The 18,448-nt window shown below is 47.7% G+C and overlaps 1 protein-coding gene across 1 annotated transcript; it reads left to right on the forward strand.

Annotated features, from left to right (window-relative positions):
- Nucleotides 1-2,873: 2,873 nt before the first annotated feature.
- On the forward strand, nt 2,874-7,978 carry CNGA4 (cyclic nucleotide gated channel subunit alpha 4). The gene is made up of 6 exons (XM_008159863.3): nt 2,874-2,935; nt 3,069-3,170; nt 3,363-3,469; nt 3,801-4,446; nt 5,226-5,575; nt 7,491-7,978. The coding sequence occupies exons 1-6, from the start codon at nt 2,874-2,876 to the stop codon at nt 7,949-7,951; spliced, it is 1,728 nt and encodes a 575-aa protein (XP_008158085.2). The 3' UTR covers nt 7,952-7,978.
- Nucleotides 7,979-18,448: the final 10,470 nt, after the last annotated feature.

The raw sequence follows: 18,448 nt of genomic DNA on the forward strand, positions 1-18,448 counted from the left end.
TGCCTGTTTCCCGGCAACGGCCGAGCGCAGGGGCGGGGCCACCACGGCCTTCCGAGCGAGGAGCCCCGCCTCTTCCCCAGACCCCGCCCCTTCGTACTGTACGCCCCGCCCCTCAGGAGGACTCCGGCGTGTCACTGGGGAAGACCTCTGGGGAGGCGGAGGCCCAGGGGCTAGGGGCGGGGCCTGGAGGGTGCGGGGGAAGGTCGATCCAGTGGGCAGAAGGCGGGACTGACTTTAAGAGCCCGGAAAAGACCGGAGGGCGGGGGTTTAGGAGAGAGATGGGCTGTAAGAGACTAGCACGGAAGGGCCTGGACCACGGGTCCTGGGCGGTGCTTGGAGTGGAAGAGTGGGCGTGGAAGGGGCGGGGCTGGCACGAAAGGGCCGGTCTTGGGGGAGTGTCAGTGGGTGGGCGGGGCCTGTGGAAAAGCGGAGCCCTGGAAGGAGCTGACTGCTAATCGTCTGATTGTTTTTGCTCCGATTGTGCGCCCGGCTTGGAGGGTACCTGGGCGATGACCGCTCCTCTGGCTACTCAGCACTTTGCTGCCCCGTGACACCTTGCGCACGGTCTTATTCAGTCACTCAGGAACACGGAATAAGCGCCTCCTTGTCAGGCGGGATTCCAGATCAATTAGAACCGGCCTCTGTCCTCCAGGACCTCAGTCCTTTAATGAGACGATTGCAGCGTAGAATAGTAAGTGTCATGGAAGAACAGCACTTAGCATGGAGATTTGTGGGTATGGAGGCTGAGGGGAAAGAAGAGCTCAGGAGGAGATAGTGTCTGAGCAATCTTGTGAAACAAGCAAGAGTAAGATAAACTAAGAGATACGGAAGTTTCAGATAAGGTCTGCAGTTTAGCTGAAAGTATCGTATCAATGTTAATTCCTTGTTTTTGAACATTGTACTCTGGTTATATAAGATGATAAGAGGAACGTGGGTAAGAAGTTTACAAGAACTTTCTGTGCTGTTTTTATAACTTTTCTGTAAGCCCAAAAATAGTTGAAAATAAAAAGTATTTTAAAAGCAGTGGAAGTTTCAGTTCAAAGGCACATACCAAGGCAAGGAAGAATGAACAACATGTCAGGGGTTGAAAGGCCAGAGATAGGAATTATAAGAGAAAAAGCAGATGGGGGGAAATAATTAGCTCAGATATAGATCCAGTGGGTGAAGGTGACTATGGGATGGGCTATCCGAGCAGGGATATACAGTGAGCACTTAGTGGGATTGATAGGTCTGCAGCTAAGAGAGAGTTCTTAGAAGTCATTAGATGGAAAAGGAAACCCTGTGGGTGACCGAGATTGGCCAGAGAGAGTTGGGAAGAAGAAAGGCCTCAGACAGAGTCCTAAAAACAACAACACAAGGAAAGGGCAGAGAGGCTTATGGAAGAGACTACAAAGAAATAAACAAAACCAAGAATTATGGAGTCACAGAAGCCCTGGGAAAAAAGGATTTCAAAAAACTAAAATAAAGTGTTGGAGATTATAGATGTTTCTTCCAAGAAATGCTCCAAAACCACAAATCTGATCACATCACTTAACTGTGCAGAACACTTCACAGGTTCCCCATTGCCTTTAGATAAAACCCTAGGTTTATAATATGGCTGACAACGCTCTTTCTGAGCCATCCTCTGTTCACCATTCAGCCTCATCTCACACTACTAGCCCCTCAAGTTCTCTTCAAAAAATAATTGCTGTTCCCCCAGTCACCCATGCTTTTTGAAGTCTCTATGCCTTTTCACACACTATGCACTTTGCCTCTAGTGCTCGTCACTCTCCCACCTCTATACCTAACTCCTGTTCATTCTGCAACACCCAGGCTCAGCTGGGAACCTTCCTATGTACTGCAATAGCCCTCTGAGTACCCACCTAATAGAGCACCCATCACATAGATAGATGCGTAATTACCTATCTATCCAACTATTTCCTCTACCAGACTATGAGTTTCTAGAGGGCAAGGATTGTTTCTCATTCACCATTTATCCCCAATACTTGGTATAATGTTGGTCGGGCACATAGCAGGTATTCTCATTCTGACTTGTTGACTGAAAAACATAATAGTAGTAAAAGGGACATCAATTTGAAGAAGAAGTTTTAGGTTTTCTGTTTGTTTTGGTATGAGAGATTTCAGCATATTCACAGAGAGGAAAGTGAAAGAGTTGGAGCATCTAGAAAACACATCTGATAGCTGGTGGGATCAGGTAGTAGAGGTAACAAGAAGGGAATGGGGCAAAAAAACACCACAGGAATGGCCCCTATCACCCTCACCCAGCAAGCATTAGGAAGGTGGAGGTGGTTGTAAGATAGGGTACAGAGAATGGAAACAGCTCACATCTGCTGTGATAGGTGTTTGTCTCTGGAGACTAGTTCAGCACCTAACACAAAAGGTCCACTGGGTAAATATTGTTAAATGAATCAATAATGAGGCCCAAGCAGGGAACTTGCACAAAGTAACACAGAATGAAAGCCTGAGCCTACACTGTCACTAAAGTCTTCTGTCCAGAAGGCCCCTCTGTGGTCCAGCTTGGCGGTAGTGGTGGGAGGGAGGAGGGTAAAGAAAAGGCCCAGCCTCATCTCTGAGGCATGCACCCCCACCTTCTCCAGGGACCTCATTAGAGATGTTTAGCTGGGCAGGTGTAAACCCAGGCCCTGGGAGACAGGGCGGGGCTCTGGAGCCACACTGCCTCCACTCCTCCAGTAGAGCTGGCCCCGGCTGTGTTGCTAAGAGCTTCAGAGGCCAAAGACTGAGAAGTCACAGCTGGAGACTAAGGGCTGCCTCTTCCAGGCAGGCAGGCAGGCAGGCACTACTGTGCACCTCCTGAAGCAGCCTGCCAGCAGAGGCCCTGGATATCGCACACCCAGGCACCAGGCCACAGAACCATGAGCCAGGACAGCAAAGTGAAGACGACAGAGTCCAGCCCCGCTGCCCAGGCCAAGGCCAGGTGAGAGATCCTGGTCTCTTGTGTCAGATCTGTCTGCCTCGCTAGACGGAGCCTGATTCTTCTTGGTGCCCCCAGTCACAAACTCAACATTGAATGATGAATAAATGAAACATGGCTTCCCCTCTTGCCACAGGAAGACGCTGCCTGTCCTGGACCCATCTGGGGATTACTACTACTGGTGGCTGAACACGATGGTCTTCCCTGTAATGTACAACCTCATCATCATCGTGTGCAGGTTTGGCGGGACCTTAAGGGAGGGGCTTTAGCGCAGACAGGGGCTAAAGAGCGAGGCTCAGGAGAGGGGCGGGGTCTGGGGGAGGGGAGGGGCCTAAGCAAGGGCCCAGTGGGGAGTGCTCAGTGGCTTGGGGAGACCACCTCAGGCCCAAAGGGTGTCCTTAAGCCAATCCCTTCCATCTCCGCCACACAGAGCCTGCTTTCCCGACTTGCAGCATGGTTACCTGGTGGCCTGGTTAGTGCTGGACTACACTAGTGACCTGCTGTACCTACTGGACATCGTGGTGCGCTTCCACACGGGTCCGTGAGTCCCAGGACTGGCCCTTTGTTTCAAGTTCCCTTCCCAAAGAGAGCCTCATAGTGCCTAGAAAGTGACACACACACCCTCTTCCTCCTCCCCGCCCCCCCAAAGCACTTTCACATGCCTCTATGCTTGACAACATCCTTATGCATACAGGAAACCCTGGAGCAGGGTTATACCTGCCCTCCCTCCCTGTGGCTCTCTCCCTGTCCTACCCTGGCCTGCCCAACCTCACCCTTATCACTGGAGCAGGCAGGTGCCCAGACTCAGCCCTATACCTGACCCCATCCTACACCTGACCCCACCCCCTCCCTCTCTTCCTCCCAACAGGATTCTTGGAGCAGGGCATCCTGGTAGCGGACAAAGGTAGGATCGCTAGTCGCTATGTTCGCACCTGGAGCTTTTGTTTGGACCTGGCTTCCCTGGTGCCCACAGACGTTGCTTACGTGCGGCTGGGCCCGCACACACCCACGCTGAGGCTGAACCGCTTTCTGCGAGTGCCCCGCCTCTTTGAAGCCTTTGACCGCACTGAGACCCGCACCGCCTACCCCAATGCCTTTCGCATCGCCAAGCTGATGCTCTACATTTTCGTGGTCATCCACTGGAACAGCTGCCTCTACTTTGCCCTGTCCCAGTACCTGGGCTTCGGGCGTGACGCCTGGGTGTACCCAGACCCCGCGCAACCTGGCTTTGAGCGCCTGCGGCGCCAGTACCTCTACAGCTTTTACTTCTCCACGCTCATCCTGACCACCGTAGGCGACATCCCGCTGCCGGAGAGGGAGGAGGAGTACCTCTTCATGGTCGGCGACTTCCTGCTGGCCGTCATGGGTTTCGCCACCATCATGGGTAGCATGAGCTCCGTCATCTACAACATGAACACTGCGGATGCGGCTTTCTACCCTGACCACGCGCTGGTGAAGAAGTACATGAAGCTGCAGCATGTCAACCGCAGGCTGGAGCGGCGCGTTATTGACTGGTGAGGATGCTGGGGATCCAGGCCCCGGAGAGGTGTACCGGGTAGACTCTGAGGCAGGTGTCTGGGTTCTTATTGCCCCGTGGTCCAGGGAGGCAATCAGGACGTGGCACTCATTGGGTTGGGGGGAGCTCACTGGGTGGGACTTGGATATCATCCACTAATTGTATCTGGGCTTAGGGTAAGGGGCTGGGTAAGAGACTGATAAGGAGAGAAACTCTGCACTAGCTAATGGGAACTGCCACTGCCTGGTAGGGCCCTAGAAGGCCTAAGGGAGAAGGGAAATACCTCCCCTCCACTTCCCCCCCCCCCACGCCCCCGCCGCAGGGAATGGCCAAAAATAAGAGGGTTGACTATGTCATGGTAGTCCACACTGTGGGCTGAACAAAAGGAAGTGTCACCCACTAGAGCAGAAGCCTCTAGAGAAGATGGGGCTTGGTGGTTGAAGTGGACTTCAGTTGGCTGGTACAAGACATCACTGGTGGATGGGGTAGAAACTGACAGGAGGTCAAGGGTATCTTATTCATTGTCTTCCGGTGGAGGCTTCGAGGCCCCGGATGAGGGAGAAAAAGTAGAAACATATATATATATGTGACCAACAAAGGAGATTGTGGAGTGAAGATATTTCATCAGCCAACCCTCAAGTATTCCCATAACCCCTGCGAAACCTCAGAGTGGTTGGGGTCTTGGCTGAAGTTGAGATGAGCCCTGAAGGAAGGAGGAAGGGGGATGGGGAGGCACATAGGATGCTGGTGAGAAATGGGTGCTGCCCTTGTCTCCAGGTACCAGCACCTGCAGATCAACAAGAAGATGACCAATGAGGTGGCCATCTTACAGCACTTGCCGGAGCGGTTGCGGGCAGAAGTGGCTGTGTCTGTGCACCTGTCTACTCTGAGCCGGGTGCAGATCTTCCAGAACTGTGAGGCCAGCCTGCTGGAGGAGCTGGTGCTGAAGCTGCAGCCCCAGACCTACTCACCAGGAGAATATGTCTGCCGCAAGGGGGACATTGGCCGAGAGATGTACATCATCCGCGAGGGTCAGCTGGCCGTGGTGGCAGATGATGGTGTCACGCAGTATGCTGTGCTTGGTGCAGGGCTCTACTTTGGGGAGATCAGCATCATCAACATCAAAGGTGGGCACCCCAGCATTGTTCCCAGATAGGGCTGGGGTGGGGCAGGGCAGGGCTGGGGGAGGGGGGAGGAGACAGCAGAAACCAGTCCTGAGACCAGATGGTACTTCAGAGCCTACACAGATTAAGGACACATGGCCTTTACCTGAATCACTAGGGGGCTCAGGGCAGAAGCAGGACATAGAAACAGGACATGAGAAGCTGAACCAAGATCGGTGAGAAGGGTGAGTTCTTGGAAGAGAGAGTAGACCTGCTCTGTGGATGTTGACCTGAGGCACCAATGAGCCAGGGGAAAGTGGCAGAGATGATGATAACAATAACAATACTTATTGCGTGCATATTACATGCCCTGTTTAAAGTGCTTCTCATGTGCCAACTCATTAAATTCTCACAGCAACTCTTCAGGTAGGTACCATAATCTGCATTTTACAAGTAAGGAGCCCTGGCCACTGTGGCTCTGTTGGATGGGGGGTTATCCCATGCACCAAAAGGTTGCTGGTTCAATTCCAAATCAGGGCACACTCCTGGGTTGCAGGGTCAGTCCCCGGTAGGAGGCATGCAGAAGGCAGCCAATCGATGTTTCACTCCCAAATCAATGTTTCTCTTCCTCTCTCCCTCTCCCTTCCTCTCTCTAAAAAATCAATAAAATATATATTTAAAAAAAATTTTTTTAAATTAAAGGTAAGGAAATTAGAGCACAGGGAGGTTTAGGAACTTGTCCAAGGTCACACAGGTAATAAGGACACACAATTGGGGTCAGTACAAGGAACAACTTTCTCACAGCCAAATGGAAATGGAGATATTCCAACTTATTGAACTCCATGCAGGGCCAAATACTGTCTGTACATTGGCTCATTTATTCCTCTTATCACTCTGTGCAGTAGGAGTTGCCTAATCACAAGTGGACACTGAGGTCTTGGGAGATGGGAGAGCCTGGAAAGGGGGTGAGCACCGTCACTGACTGAGGCTATATGCAGTCTCACTGGGGGACCCCATTCTTCAGTTGTCCTGAAGGCCTCACATCTGTCCTCCAAGGGCCCCCTCAAGCTCCGTCCGCATCCTGTATGCAGTCGGCTGCTGTCTACCTGGCTTTGGATAAGTCACTTCCCTTTTTTAGGCCTCACCTGTCCAATAGGATGATATTCAAAACCCAAAAAGTTATTTGTGATGATTAAGTGAATAGTGCCCGGCATGTAGCAAGTGCTCAACAAACGGTAGCTCCCTTGCCTCTTCTCAGGTCCTTCTAGCTCTGAGACTTTGCAGCATTCGGCCTAACCTTTCTTCCCACCCACCTCCCCCCCCCCCCATCCCCCCACAATATCTTCCTAAAATGCTAATGATGCCATACAGCTCCCTGCTTAGAATATTTCAGGACTTTCCCATTGCTCTCAGCATAGGGTCTGAACTCCTCGCCTGGCTGTCCCCTCCTCTTTCCACTGTCCTCACACCCTGCACTTCAGCCACTCTGGACTGCTTCCTGTTTTCTACTCCAACCTAATTCTTTTTTACCTCCATCCCTCTGCTCATGTTCCTCCCTCCGTGTAGCTGCTCCAACACCCCTTTCCTTAGCAACAGCCCCCTCAGTCAGGCATCACTTCCTCCAGGCTTCCCTAAATTCTCCACCTTACAGTTAGGGACTCTTTGTCTTCCCACAAAGACAGATGCATATGTCCACACTGCACCAGCAATACTGTTATGTAACTATCCAATTAAATGTTTGTCTCCTCTAGACTATGACTTCTTAGAGGCAGGTCACTAATTCCCTCTCCAGCACAGGGCCTAGTCCCAGTAAATTACTGAAGCAGAAAGAGAGGCTCAGAAGCACAAATATGGAGGGGGCATCCTTGTCAGAAGTAAAATGCCCCCTCACACCCATCCTGACTACTTTTCCTCCCATCTGTCTGCCTATGTGCCACAGGGAATATGTCTGGGAACCGCCGCACAGCCAACATCAAGAGTCTAGGTTATTCGGACCTGTTTTGCCTGAGCAAGGAAGACCTGCGGGAAGTGCTGAGTGAGTATCCACAAGCCCAGACTGTCATGGAGGAAAAGGGCCGTGAGATCCTTCTCAAAATGAACAAGTTGGACGTAAATGCTGAGGCAGCTGAGATCGCCCTACAGGAGGCCACAGAGTCCCGGCTACGAGGCCTCGACCAACAGCTGGATGATCTACAGACCAAGTTCGCTCGTCTCCTGGCTGAGCTGGAGTCCAGTGCACTCAAGATTGCTTATCGCATTGAACGGCTGGAGTGGCAGACTCGAGAGTGGCCAATGCCTGAGGAATTGGCTGAGGCCGATGATGAAGGCGAGTCTGGGGAGGGAACTTCCAAGGATGAGGAGGACAGGGCCAGCCAGGAAAGACCCCCAGGCTCAGAGTGACCCCATCCCTATCCCTAGGAATCCAGAACTATAGGACAGCCTGCCTGCAGAAACTCTGCCATCCTGTCTGCTAGGTTCCAGAGATGGGAGTGAATTGGGTCTGCAGATGCCCACCTGGAGATGTAGGAGTGTAGCAGACACTCATTCCCCACTCACCAATGTGCGCACGTGTGTACACACACAATTGCACATACATACACTGGCCCCAATAATGTTCATTCCATATAAAATGCTCTAAAATTTCCATTCTCAGAGCACACATGCTTGCTCATAAACATAGTTATGTCTTATACCCACATGATATATGCACATTCAGTCATGCACCTCAAAAACACACGTATACTGAGAGCCATACACCAAAAGACACTCAGATGCCCTCCACACACTTGTAAATACACAAAAGCACATCCAGAGCCCTCTTGTTCCAAGATATCCTTTAAATGCCCCCATATGGGGTCACAGGTGTACCTTGCAAGTTGCACTTCAATAAAGTACGTGCCTTCTCACCAAGCATTTATGGAGCTGATGGGGAAAGGCTATTGGCTTTAGTAGTGGGCCAGATGACCTCTCTCTGAATTCTGAGTCACAGGAGTGAGGGGCATGAGTTGTGTTGTAGCTGATGGATTGGATTCAAAGGGGCTGGAATACCTGATGAATTGAGAATAGTACTGAGGCAAAGTGAAGCAGCATTATACCCCACACTGCTGTAGAGTGTACATGCCTCCATAGGTATATTCACATACATACTCTGACCCCTGCATCTCATAGCACTGTATATCCTCAACCTTGTCAGCTTTGCGGGTGTTAATTTAGTTTAGTGGGCCAGAGCAGATACCTCTGCTCCTTTTTCCTTCTTCTGACCCAACCCTGGTGCCTGGGGTCAGGGTTACCCTGCATTCAGGACTGATTCCAAGGGGAGAATAGTTCCCAGGACTACTCCCCTGGCCATGTCCTATCATGCCAGTTGTTGGAGCTGCCCTTGATGCTGCCAGATATTCTAAAACATAGGGTGAAGAATACAGACTAGATGGAATGGATTGTCATGAGAGTTTTGAGGGTTTTAGCATACTTAGGAGGTCTGCAGGTTTGGGGCAGAGAAGGTGTTGTGGGGTCTTTGGGGAAAGTCTGATGTCATCTCTGAGTCACATTCACCATAGTCACAACTTTAGCTCCTCCAGGGCTTGCCAGTCTTTGTGTCTGAGCTGTGACAGTTGGTATTTTAACATGTATATGGGACTTAATTTAATAATATGATTGAGTAATGACACAGAGTGGTCAGTGCCATTGAAAGAAGAATTTATTACTTACAATTCCCAAGAGGAGGGAGCACACTGCACCATGTGGACCACACAGGGAATAACCAGGGTTGGCCAGGAGGCAGGAGGAGCAGGGGGAAATCATGAGCAAATCACCTTTATTACTATAGCAATTAAGTTTTTAGGTGGGAATATCTCCTATTAGGCAGAAAGCAAAACACAAATTTTGGGAATTGTAGTTGGAGGGTTCATAATATTATTTCCAAGCACCTGTACTAGCTGAACCTGGAGAAGATGTAAATCACTTTGGTCATTAGTTTGGCCCATTATTTTAAGATGCCCAATTATCAATTACCGAATATCAAGAATGATTATTACAGGTGGTACAAGAGAATGTAGAGTGGAGCCCTCAGTGCTGGGAGGGCAGGATGTGTGAAGAGCATCAGCTAATGTGTGGTCATGGGGACAGTCCCCCAAACCTGTTGGTGTCTTCAAAGCTGACCAATCTTTTGGATATGGTGGATGCAGGTGACAAAGATGCACTCAGACATGAAGGACTTGGAACAACACTTTCTCAAATAACCATAAGAACTAAGGCTGTGACTGAAATCAAGGTGTCAGAAGAGATGATGAGGGAGGTTGCACATTAAGTTATTTTAAAATATGTGGTTATTTTGTGAACATCTTCCTCACAAAATATGAGATCCACAGGGATGTCACTGGGTCTGTCTTGTTCATCTCTGGATCCTCAGGGCCAAAACTGTACCTGGCACATAGCAGGTACCCAAATATACATTTGGCAACCAAGGAGATGAGAGCTGAAGAAGGTAGAGGCTCAGTGATGGAGAAAGATGTGTGTCAGTTTCTCAAGAGGTTTTCCTACCATCTCAGCACTCACATCATATTGAGTTCATTCCTCATGGTGGAGCCACCACACCGGCAGACACCTTGAATGTCAGCAATTCCATGCTGGGGTCTTCTGGTTGTGGAGGGATTTCCACCGCTGTGTGGGAGGCAGTGTTTTGAGAGTTTGGGATTAAGCCGGGGAGAGTTAGGTCAGGATGGGCAGGAGGGGAACCCAAAGTTTAAGTTTCTGGAATAACCAAAATAATAATAGTTTCCTAGTCCAAAGAATATTAGTTATATGTACTAAGCACTAGACTAAGTTCTTATATATGGCAGAAAACTTCACTGACATATTCATTTGGGATCATTTTATCCCTCCTCCCCTTATAAGAAAGTACCTAAATCTTTGTGTCCCCAAGACTTAAAAGCTTTTTAAATGACAGAATCAAACATAGAAACTCTATTTTTGTTTGTGAAAAGGAGAAGTCCTAAATTTTTACAAAAATTCACCCGGTTAATTGTGCCTGATTATCTGTGAGGGCTTAGAGTTGAAGAAGCAGAAGCTTCCACACCCAGCGACAAGAGATTCCCCAAGACTAAAAAAAAGGAATGGGATTCTTGGGCATTATATTAGTTTTCTTTTGCTCTGTAACATACCGGCACAAATTTAGCACCCATTTATTTTCTCACAGTTCGGTGAGCCACACACAGTGTGGTTCAACTGGGTCCTCTCTTCGGGGCTTCCCAAGGCCAAAATCCAGGTGTCAGCTGGGCCAGACTCTTTTCTGGAGGCTCTGGCAAGGAATCTTCTTCCAAGATCATTCAAGGTGTTGGAAGAATTCAATTCCTTTTGGTTATAGGACTGAGGTCTTTGACTTCCTTGAAATAATAGCCCCTTCATCTTCAAGACAACAAAGGCCTGTTAAATCTCATTTTCCAAATCTCTTACTTCCCCTCCTATTACAAAGCTGAGAAAGGTCTCTGCTTTTTAGGGCTCGTGTGATAGGTCCACCCAGATAATTCAGGATAATATCCTGATTTTAAAGCCAGGAGTTCACTTAATTATATCTGCAAAGCCCCTTTTGCCCTAATCACAAGAATAACACCAGGGGGCAAAGGTAATAGGAGCCAAAATTCTACCTATCACAGGGTTTCTGGGAAGGAAAGCAGTCTGGACCCCACTTCCACAGGGGTCCCAGAATATGGAACACTGAGAATTGAGTCTTTGGAAACTGGAGAGAGATCACTGTGGCCTAGCTGGCACTGGGGCCTCAAAGCAGCACCCTCTAGGTGAAGAGCCAGCTTGAATAAGGTGCTTATCAGCATAACCCCCATGTTCTAAAGGCCAGAACCCTCCAAATATTCTGTCCAATATAAAATCCCCAGAAACTTTTGCAAGGCACTAAGTTGGAGAGGAAAAAGAAAGGAAAGAAAGCCCCAAAACACAACTGAGATTAAATCTTCCATAAGTTGGTGTTTAAAAGCTTAGATGAGAATTGTTGATTTAAAGAATCAAGAAAATGACTGCCCTAACCAGTTTGGCTCAGTGGATAGAGCATTGGCCTGTGGACTGAAAGGTCCCAGGTTTGATTCTGGTCAAGGGCATGTAGCTTGGTTGCAGGCACATCCCCAGTAGGAGGTGTGCAGGAGGCAGCTGGTCGATGTTTCTCTCTCATCGATGTTTCTAACTCTCTATCCCTCTCCTTTCCTCTCTGTAAAAAAAAACAATAAAATATATATTTTTTAAAATAAAAGAAGATGACCAAAATTTTACACAGTTATGAAATCACTCATAACTGCTATATGTACATACGTTTCATTTGATTCTTAGAAAAATATTAGGAACTTTAAATTATTTTTATGCTTCTTTTTCTAGATCTGAAAACTGAAACCCATAGAGCAACTAAAAATATTAGACCCAATTTATTGTCAAGCCGTCTTATGCCAGGTCCTGGGCTAAGTGCATTGTCTCATTTAATCCTTACAACTATATGAGAAAGATGCTATTATTACCCCATTTTGAAATGAAACCACAGCTCTGGGAGATTAAATACCTTGTCCAATATCACAGGGAACCTAAGTGCCATGAAATGAAACCTAGGTCTGTCTTACCGTTTCTTTTAGGTAGATAAGGAAAGGATCACCTCAGCTTGAGGCCAGGCCAGGCAAGCTGCCTTCCTTTTTTTGGAATGACTGTCACAGACACTAACTGGTGGTAACCAGGGAGAAGGAGCCAGTCAAGCGGAGTAAAGCTTGTGAATCACCAGCGAGCCTGCCCAATGTGCTGAAGTGTGATCTCAGGGATAGAGCCAAAGACAAGGGACCACCCACTGCTCTAGAGAAAAGCTGCCAATTCCTGCTCTCCTGACGGCAGGCAGGCAGCTGTGGGAGGAGGGCAGGAGTCTCGGAGTCAGTGCTAGAATCCTACAGAGGTGTCAAGAGCTGTCCAAGGAGCCTCCTACTGAGTGCCCAGCTGCTTTTGGTTTAGCTCTTCTCCCTCCTACAGGACCCGAATCTCACCCACTTTCCTCCTTGGGTCACGACCCTCAGGACACCTCAGCCTCGCTAAGAATTGGGCTGTGCACTCCTCTTCACTGTTCCTAATTAGCTACTCCCCCGCAGATGCTTCGTCAGCCCTCCCCACTTCATCCTTTTCTTTCTGAGGGTTTGGCTGCTAGCCTCCCCCAAGAGAGATGAAAATAAAGTATCAAGGTTAGAGGAAATCAGATTCATAGGGAGACCTGGCGCAAACACTAGGAGCCAGGAGCAGGAGGCAGGGTGGGTAGATTCTAGCTTGGGGTTTGGCTTGAGGCTTGGATCAGAGATGAATAGTCAAACTGGGGTCAGAGTCATGACCCAAGACAGGGCGAATAATAGGCTGGCCTAAAAGCACAACAGATGGGAAAGAGCTTAGAGTCAACCAGGTGCTTGGAGCCCATGAGAATCAGCTTTTTGTTCTGAAATATCACTAGCTGGGGGATTCTCAGCCTCCTTCAAAATCTTTCAGTGTTGTTGAAAGAGATGCTTGGAGAATTAAAATGTAAATAAGATAATGAATGTAGATTGCTTATAAGTGCTTGGTAGATAGCAGTTGCTTAATAATGAATAGTAGCTATGACCATTATTCCTATCCCTCTAGCAGCAGTTGCGCCTTTGAGGGCCCTGGGGCACAGGTTGTCTGGCCCTGCTAGACCCTGGGCCTCTGGGCTGTTCTGGCAGCACCAGACATGACCAGCAGAGGGCGCAAGGGTTCCCCTTCTCTTCTCCGGGATAATTCCCAGGTCTAGGGAATGCATTCCCTTATAAAGTTGGGAGAATTACCCTAGGAGAAATGAAACCTTAAGGACAAGATCTACTGTTTATGAAACTCCTTATTCAGATTTTTTTTTAAATCCTCACCCGAGGATATTTTCCCATTGATTTTTAGAGAAAGTGGAAGGGAGGGGAGAGACAGAGAAAGAACCATGGATGTGAGATACATCCTGCAACCAAGGTACTCGCCTTTGACCGGAATCAAACCCAGGACCCTTCAATCCACAGGCAGATGCTGTAATCACTGAGCCAAGATGGCTAGAGCCCTTGTTCAGATTTTTAAAGAAAGTTAAAATTCAGAAATGGTACTGAGAGACATTACAGAGGAAGTTGTGGCAAATCAGAGCCTGAGGCAGTCCTGTTGGCAGCACCATCTAACGGCCTGGAGCATTCAAGACTTGAAAAATCTTAGTGCTTTTCACCCAGAAGGCATGGGGCCTCCCAGTGTCTGGCATTGCCTTCCCAGTTTCAGCACCTTGGCCTCTGGTCCTCAGCCTTGCTGTTCACCAAAGGGTCCCAGGGAGCCCCACCGGCTAATGGCAGGGATGTGTTCATGGACGTCCTCTCGGGGTGACTTCCTGAGTGAGCCTTCGTGTGGCTTTTGTAGCCCTCAAGTGAGGCCCTGAGCTGGTAGATCCAGGCCCCTCTTGGCCTACCTGTGAGAGTTTATGTCTGAAGCCAAGTGTAACCATCCAATTGGAGCCAGTTCCGGTGTTGCCTCTGCTCTCCCCAGCACAAGTCCCACACTCCGGAAAGCCTGTCCTATCACCTGGTTTTTTCCCTTTGCCCAACAAACCTGCTTGCTCTGGCTCCAGCCGGTCTGTGTTCTCAGCCTGCTCCTTCTTTGTTTAATTATCCCAAGAGAAGGGCCTCTTATGTGGGCAGCGAGTGTGTGGGCAAGAGCTCAGCACGGAAGGACTGTCTGCACATTATAGAAATGCAGAGAAAAGAAGACCTTGAACAATGTGGAGAGAAGGCAGCTTAATCAGCCACAGAGCGAAGGGCTGAGCCAGTAGGGGCGTGGGCACCCCAAGGACTAAACTGTGGCTTGGTTTCTCTCGGAGAACCAGCTGTGTGTGTGTGTGTGTGTGTGTGTGTGTGTGTGTGTGTGTGAGAGAGAGAGAGAGAGAGAGAGAGAGAGAGAGAGAGAGAGAGAGAGAATGCGCACGCGTGCCAGGAGAGCTGGAAGCAGAGCCTATTCTGTGACCTTCACACCACTGTGTGTATTAGCACAGGGTTTCTTGAGTAAAATGCTATTTTGTGGATCTGCAAGCTACCTAGAATAAGCAGGTTTATTCTGGCTGTGAATTGAGCACTCTATTCTCCTCTCTTTAGTTGTTTCTGCTCAACACTTACTGGTGTTGTTTAAATGTTCCCCTCTTATCTCAGTTGTGATATAGAATATTGAAAGAAGGACTGTGTGCCCACACTTGGGCAGTAGGGCAGTAACTAGGTGATTGAATGTCCCCAGGGAAAAGGTAAATTGTTCTACCTACAAGAGTCAAGCTAGGTGTGCCGGCACCCCCCTCCAAAATGAGAGAGAGAGAGAGAGAGAGAGAGAGAGAACAACAAAACGACAAAAAAACACATACACACACACACAAAACCTGACAACCTCAAGGTCAAGGCGTGAGTCAGAAAGGCGGCGTCCTTCAGGACTGAGCCTGGCCCTGCTTCAGGACACCTTGAACTTTCTTCCTTGACCTCAGGTTTCCGACTTGTTCTGGGACAAGGGTCCAGGTCTCTTTCCTCTGGCTACCCATACTGCCTTTGCAGTTCCCTTCTTACTCTGATCTGGAGTCCCCATTTCCTAGCCAGGAGCAATCCCATGCTCTCTGAATGCTGGCTTAATCCTTGGCATAGATGGGATTTCCTGATTTTGAGAAATGAGTTCCGACTCTCTCAGCACTCCATTTTCATTCCCTCCTCTGCTCATGGTCTGTCCCCTTTCTCCACTGTACCTATTACTTGGAGGTTTTCCCCCTCTTTACAAACCATCTTTGGAAACCATCTATGCCCACCATCTCCTGGCCCTCACCTCCCATCACCCAACTGCCTTTAGTTAGAGGGGTGAATGTAAGCGAGGTACAAGGGTGATGAGCAATATGGAATGCACCATGAAACTATAAACAATTCAATGTTCCTTGAGCATAAAGAAAAGGTAGAAAATAAGTAATGAGAGCAGTATGGAGAGTGGTTTGAGAATCTGTAGGAGAAAAGACCAGAAGCAGACCCTTGAAATATAAACAGCAAAAGGGCAAGTATAAGACTTATAATTGTAAGAATTACCATCATGAGAGGCACAGGTGTTACAGAAGTGCACAGGAGAGGCACCTAACCCAGGCTTGTGTGGTTAAGGAAAGCTTTTCAGTCCTGGCCAGTGTGGTTTAGTTGGTTTGAGCATCATCCCATGTACTGAAAGGTCTTGGTTGCAGGTTTGATCCTGGTCGGGCACTTCAGGAGGCAACCGATCGAAGTTTCTTTCTCTCTCTCTCTCTCTCTCTCTCTCTCTCTCTCTCTCTCTCTCTCTTTTCCTCCCTCTCTAAAAATCCTTGGGTGAGGATTTTTTTTAAAAAAGCTTTTCAGAAGAGTTTATTCGTCCTCTGAAACTTCTTTTCCAATATCAGCAAACTCTTATATCTTCAACTTTTTTAAACACTCTCCCAACTCCTGTGTTAACTAAAACCAGCAATCCTATAAGGATGGTGCAGAAAGGGGTGGCTTCTGATCCCCTCACAACCCATGCACTCACTGATGCTGTTTCTTTACTCCCAATAGATCCCTGCTCCTTGACATTCAGATGTCCACTCTTCTCTTTCTCGATGCTGATAACTCCAGCCCTTCTGAAGCCTACTTATTATTCACATTAGACTTGGTCAACTACCTCATAGTTGTCTTCTCCATGTTCAGCTGATATCTCATGGCCCATTATTTCACCCTTGTGCCTTTGTTTTTCCATCCCATCCACCCAGTGAAATCTCAACTTTTGATGAACTGAACCATCAGCATTCTCCATGCTTGCATCCAACCGTCTGAGCTGTGTTAGAGAAACTGCTACCACTAGAAATTCTTGGTTTATACCTCTTGAGTGGGTCCTTAGCACTTTTCTAATTGCCTACATATCTTACTACATTCCTCTGGTCTCTACTTTCCCTTTCCCATTATATACAGTGTTTCAAACTATCTTGACTCCTAAAATTTCAATACCACTCATACACACAGAGACACACACCCAACTCAGTGTAACCAGATATCCAACTTCATCGAGAAAATAGGAACTATCAGACTGCAGTTCTGTCTCACCAACTCTACACACCTATTGTCTTAATGAAGATACAGATCAAGTTGCTATGACACAAGAGAGAAAAAATTGTGTGGCCTTAAAATTGTAGTTTCTTTTTCATACTGAAGAACCAGGGGTAGTAAAATGTCTTGAGAGTACTGGAGACCCAGGCTCCTTCCATCTTTTCACTCTGCCACCCTTAGTGTGTTACCCTCACTGCATGACTAAAGAAAAGTGGCTTACTGCCACAGCCTCATTCGACCTGCAGAAAAGAAGAATTAGGAAGAAAGTCTACTACTCCTCTCCTTTAAAAACTTGATCTAGGAGCTGAATGTAGCACTTCCATACACAGCCACTGCTCAGGACATAGCCATAAAGCCACACTTAGCTGCCAAAAATCTAGAAAATATAGTTACTATCTGGTTGGCTATGACTTATTTTCATCTATAATTATTCTCTTCTACTAACTTCCTTTTACAATGAATCTCTACTCCTGTTGAAATCTAGAACCCTCCATATGTGCCCTGGATTCCATACCTCCCTGCCTTCTCAGGAAATTTGCATTAGTAATTAACTTCTCTTACAACCTCACCACAATGGTGCTTTTTCCAAGGTTGTCAAGTCACTAAATTCAGAGTGCTCTTCTCTCTTCATTGTCTTGGTCCAGAAACAGCATTCGTATCAGTTCAGCACTTTCTCCTCTCCCTTTTATAATGCTTTTCTCCCCTTGTTTTCCTCCCACCCCTCTGTCTGCTCCTCTTAGTCTCTTTTGCAGGCTGGTCTTTCTCTCTCCAGCCTTTAAATAATGGCCCTTCCCAGACTTCTGATCTGGTTCCTCATTTCTTCAACACAGTCCCATTAATTCTACAGTTTGCATTACTTCCTATGTAACCTGTATATTCAGCTTCCTACTGGAATTCCTACTTTGATGTCAAATAGACACCTGAAATTTAACATGTCCAAAATGGGACAGACTTGCTAGTGGGAGTTGCTATTTTCTCTATGAAATAGGAGGATAGCTTACTTATTGTAAGTGAAGGATTCATGTGATTTGGCTAGGACTAGTTGGATAATCTCTCTATCTTGAGGTCAACTGACTAATAACATTAATGACACCTACAAAATCCATTTTGCCATATAATATAATCATGGGACTAGTATCTTATCATATTCACAGGTTCCATCCACACTCAATGGAAGGAGAATATACAAGAGTGAGAGTCATTGAGGGTCACTCTTATAATTTTGCCTACCACAGAAGGGAAGTCAGGAAAACACCTCTGAGAAATGCTGAGAGCTTGAGCTGAGATCAAAAGGATGAGTGCGAGTTAATTAGATACGGAAGGAAAGCTTGTACAAAAACGATGTACCTGGAGGACCATATTTTTTTTTAATGGACTAAAGAAAGGCCAGTGTGTCTACAGTAGGCAGAACAAGAAGCACAGTGGCTTGGAATAAGGTGGTTAGAGAGGTCAGTAGGAGCCAAGGCATGCAGGCTTCATAGACTCTGTTAAAAGATTTTCTCTACCCCAAAAGTAGTGATCAGAAGAGTGGCATGATCAGATCTGTATTCTGAACATATCCCTCTGGCTATAAGGTGGAGGATGGATGTAAGGGGGCATCAGTAAAATGTGGTAGATTCCTTAGGGAGCTAGGAGAGGAGAGCAAGGGACAGTGGGGTGATGTCAATGGAGATACAAGCAGACTGATACAAGAAACACTCAGTAGCTAAAATCAACAAGGCTTCATGAATGATTAAATATGGGAGTGCGGCAGTCATGTTCCCAGAAAGTGGACTCT

This window comes from Eptesicus fuscus, chromosome 13, assembly GCF_027574615.1.
Source record: "Eptesicus fuscus isolate TK198812 chromosome 13, DD_ASM_mEF_20220401, whole genome shotgun sequence".
NCBI lineage: Eukaryota > Metazoa > Chordata > Mammalia > Chiroptera > Vespertilionidae > Eptesicus > Eptesicus fuscus.

Coding starts and splice junctions, on each gene's coding strand:
- CNGA4 (XM_008159863.3), top strand. CDS start 2,874: ATGAGCCAGGACAGCAAAGTGAAGACGACAGAGTCCAGCCCCGCTGCC. Junction 4,447..5,225: donor GAGCGGCGCGTTATTGACTG/GTGAGGATGCTG, acceptor CCTTGTCTCCAG/GTACCAGCACCTGCAGATCA. Junction 5,576..7,490: donor CAGCATCATCAACATCAAAG/GTGGGCACCCCA, acceptor TATGTGCCACAG/GGAATATGTCTGGGAACCGC.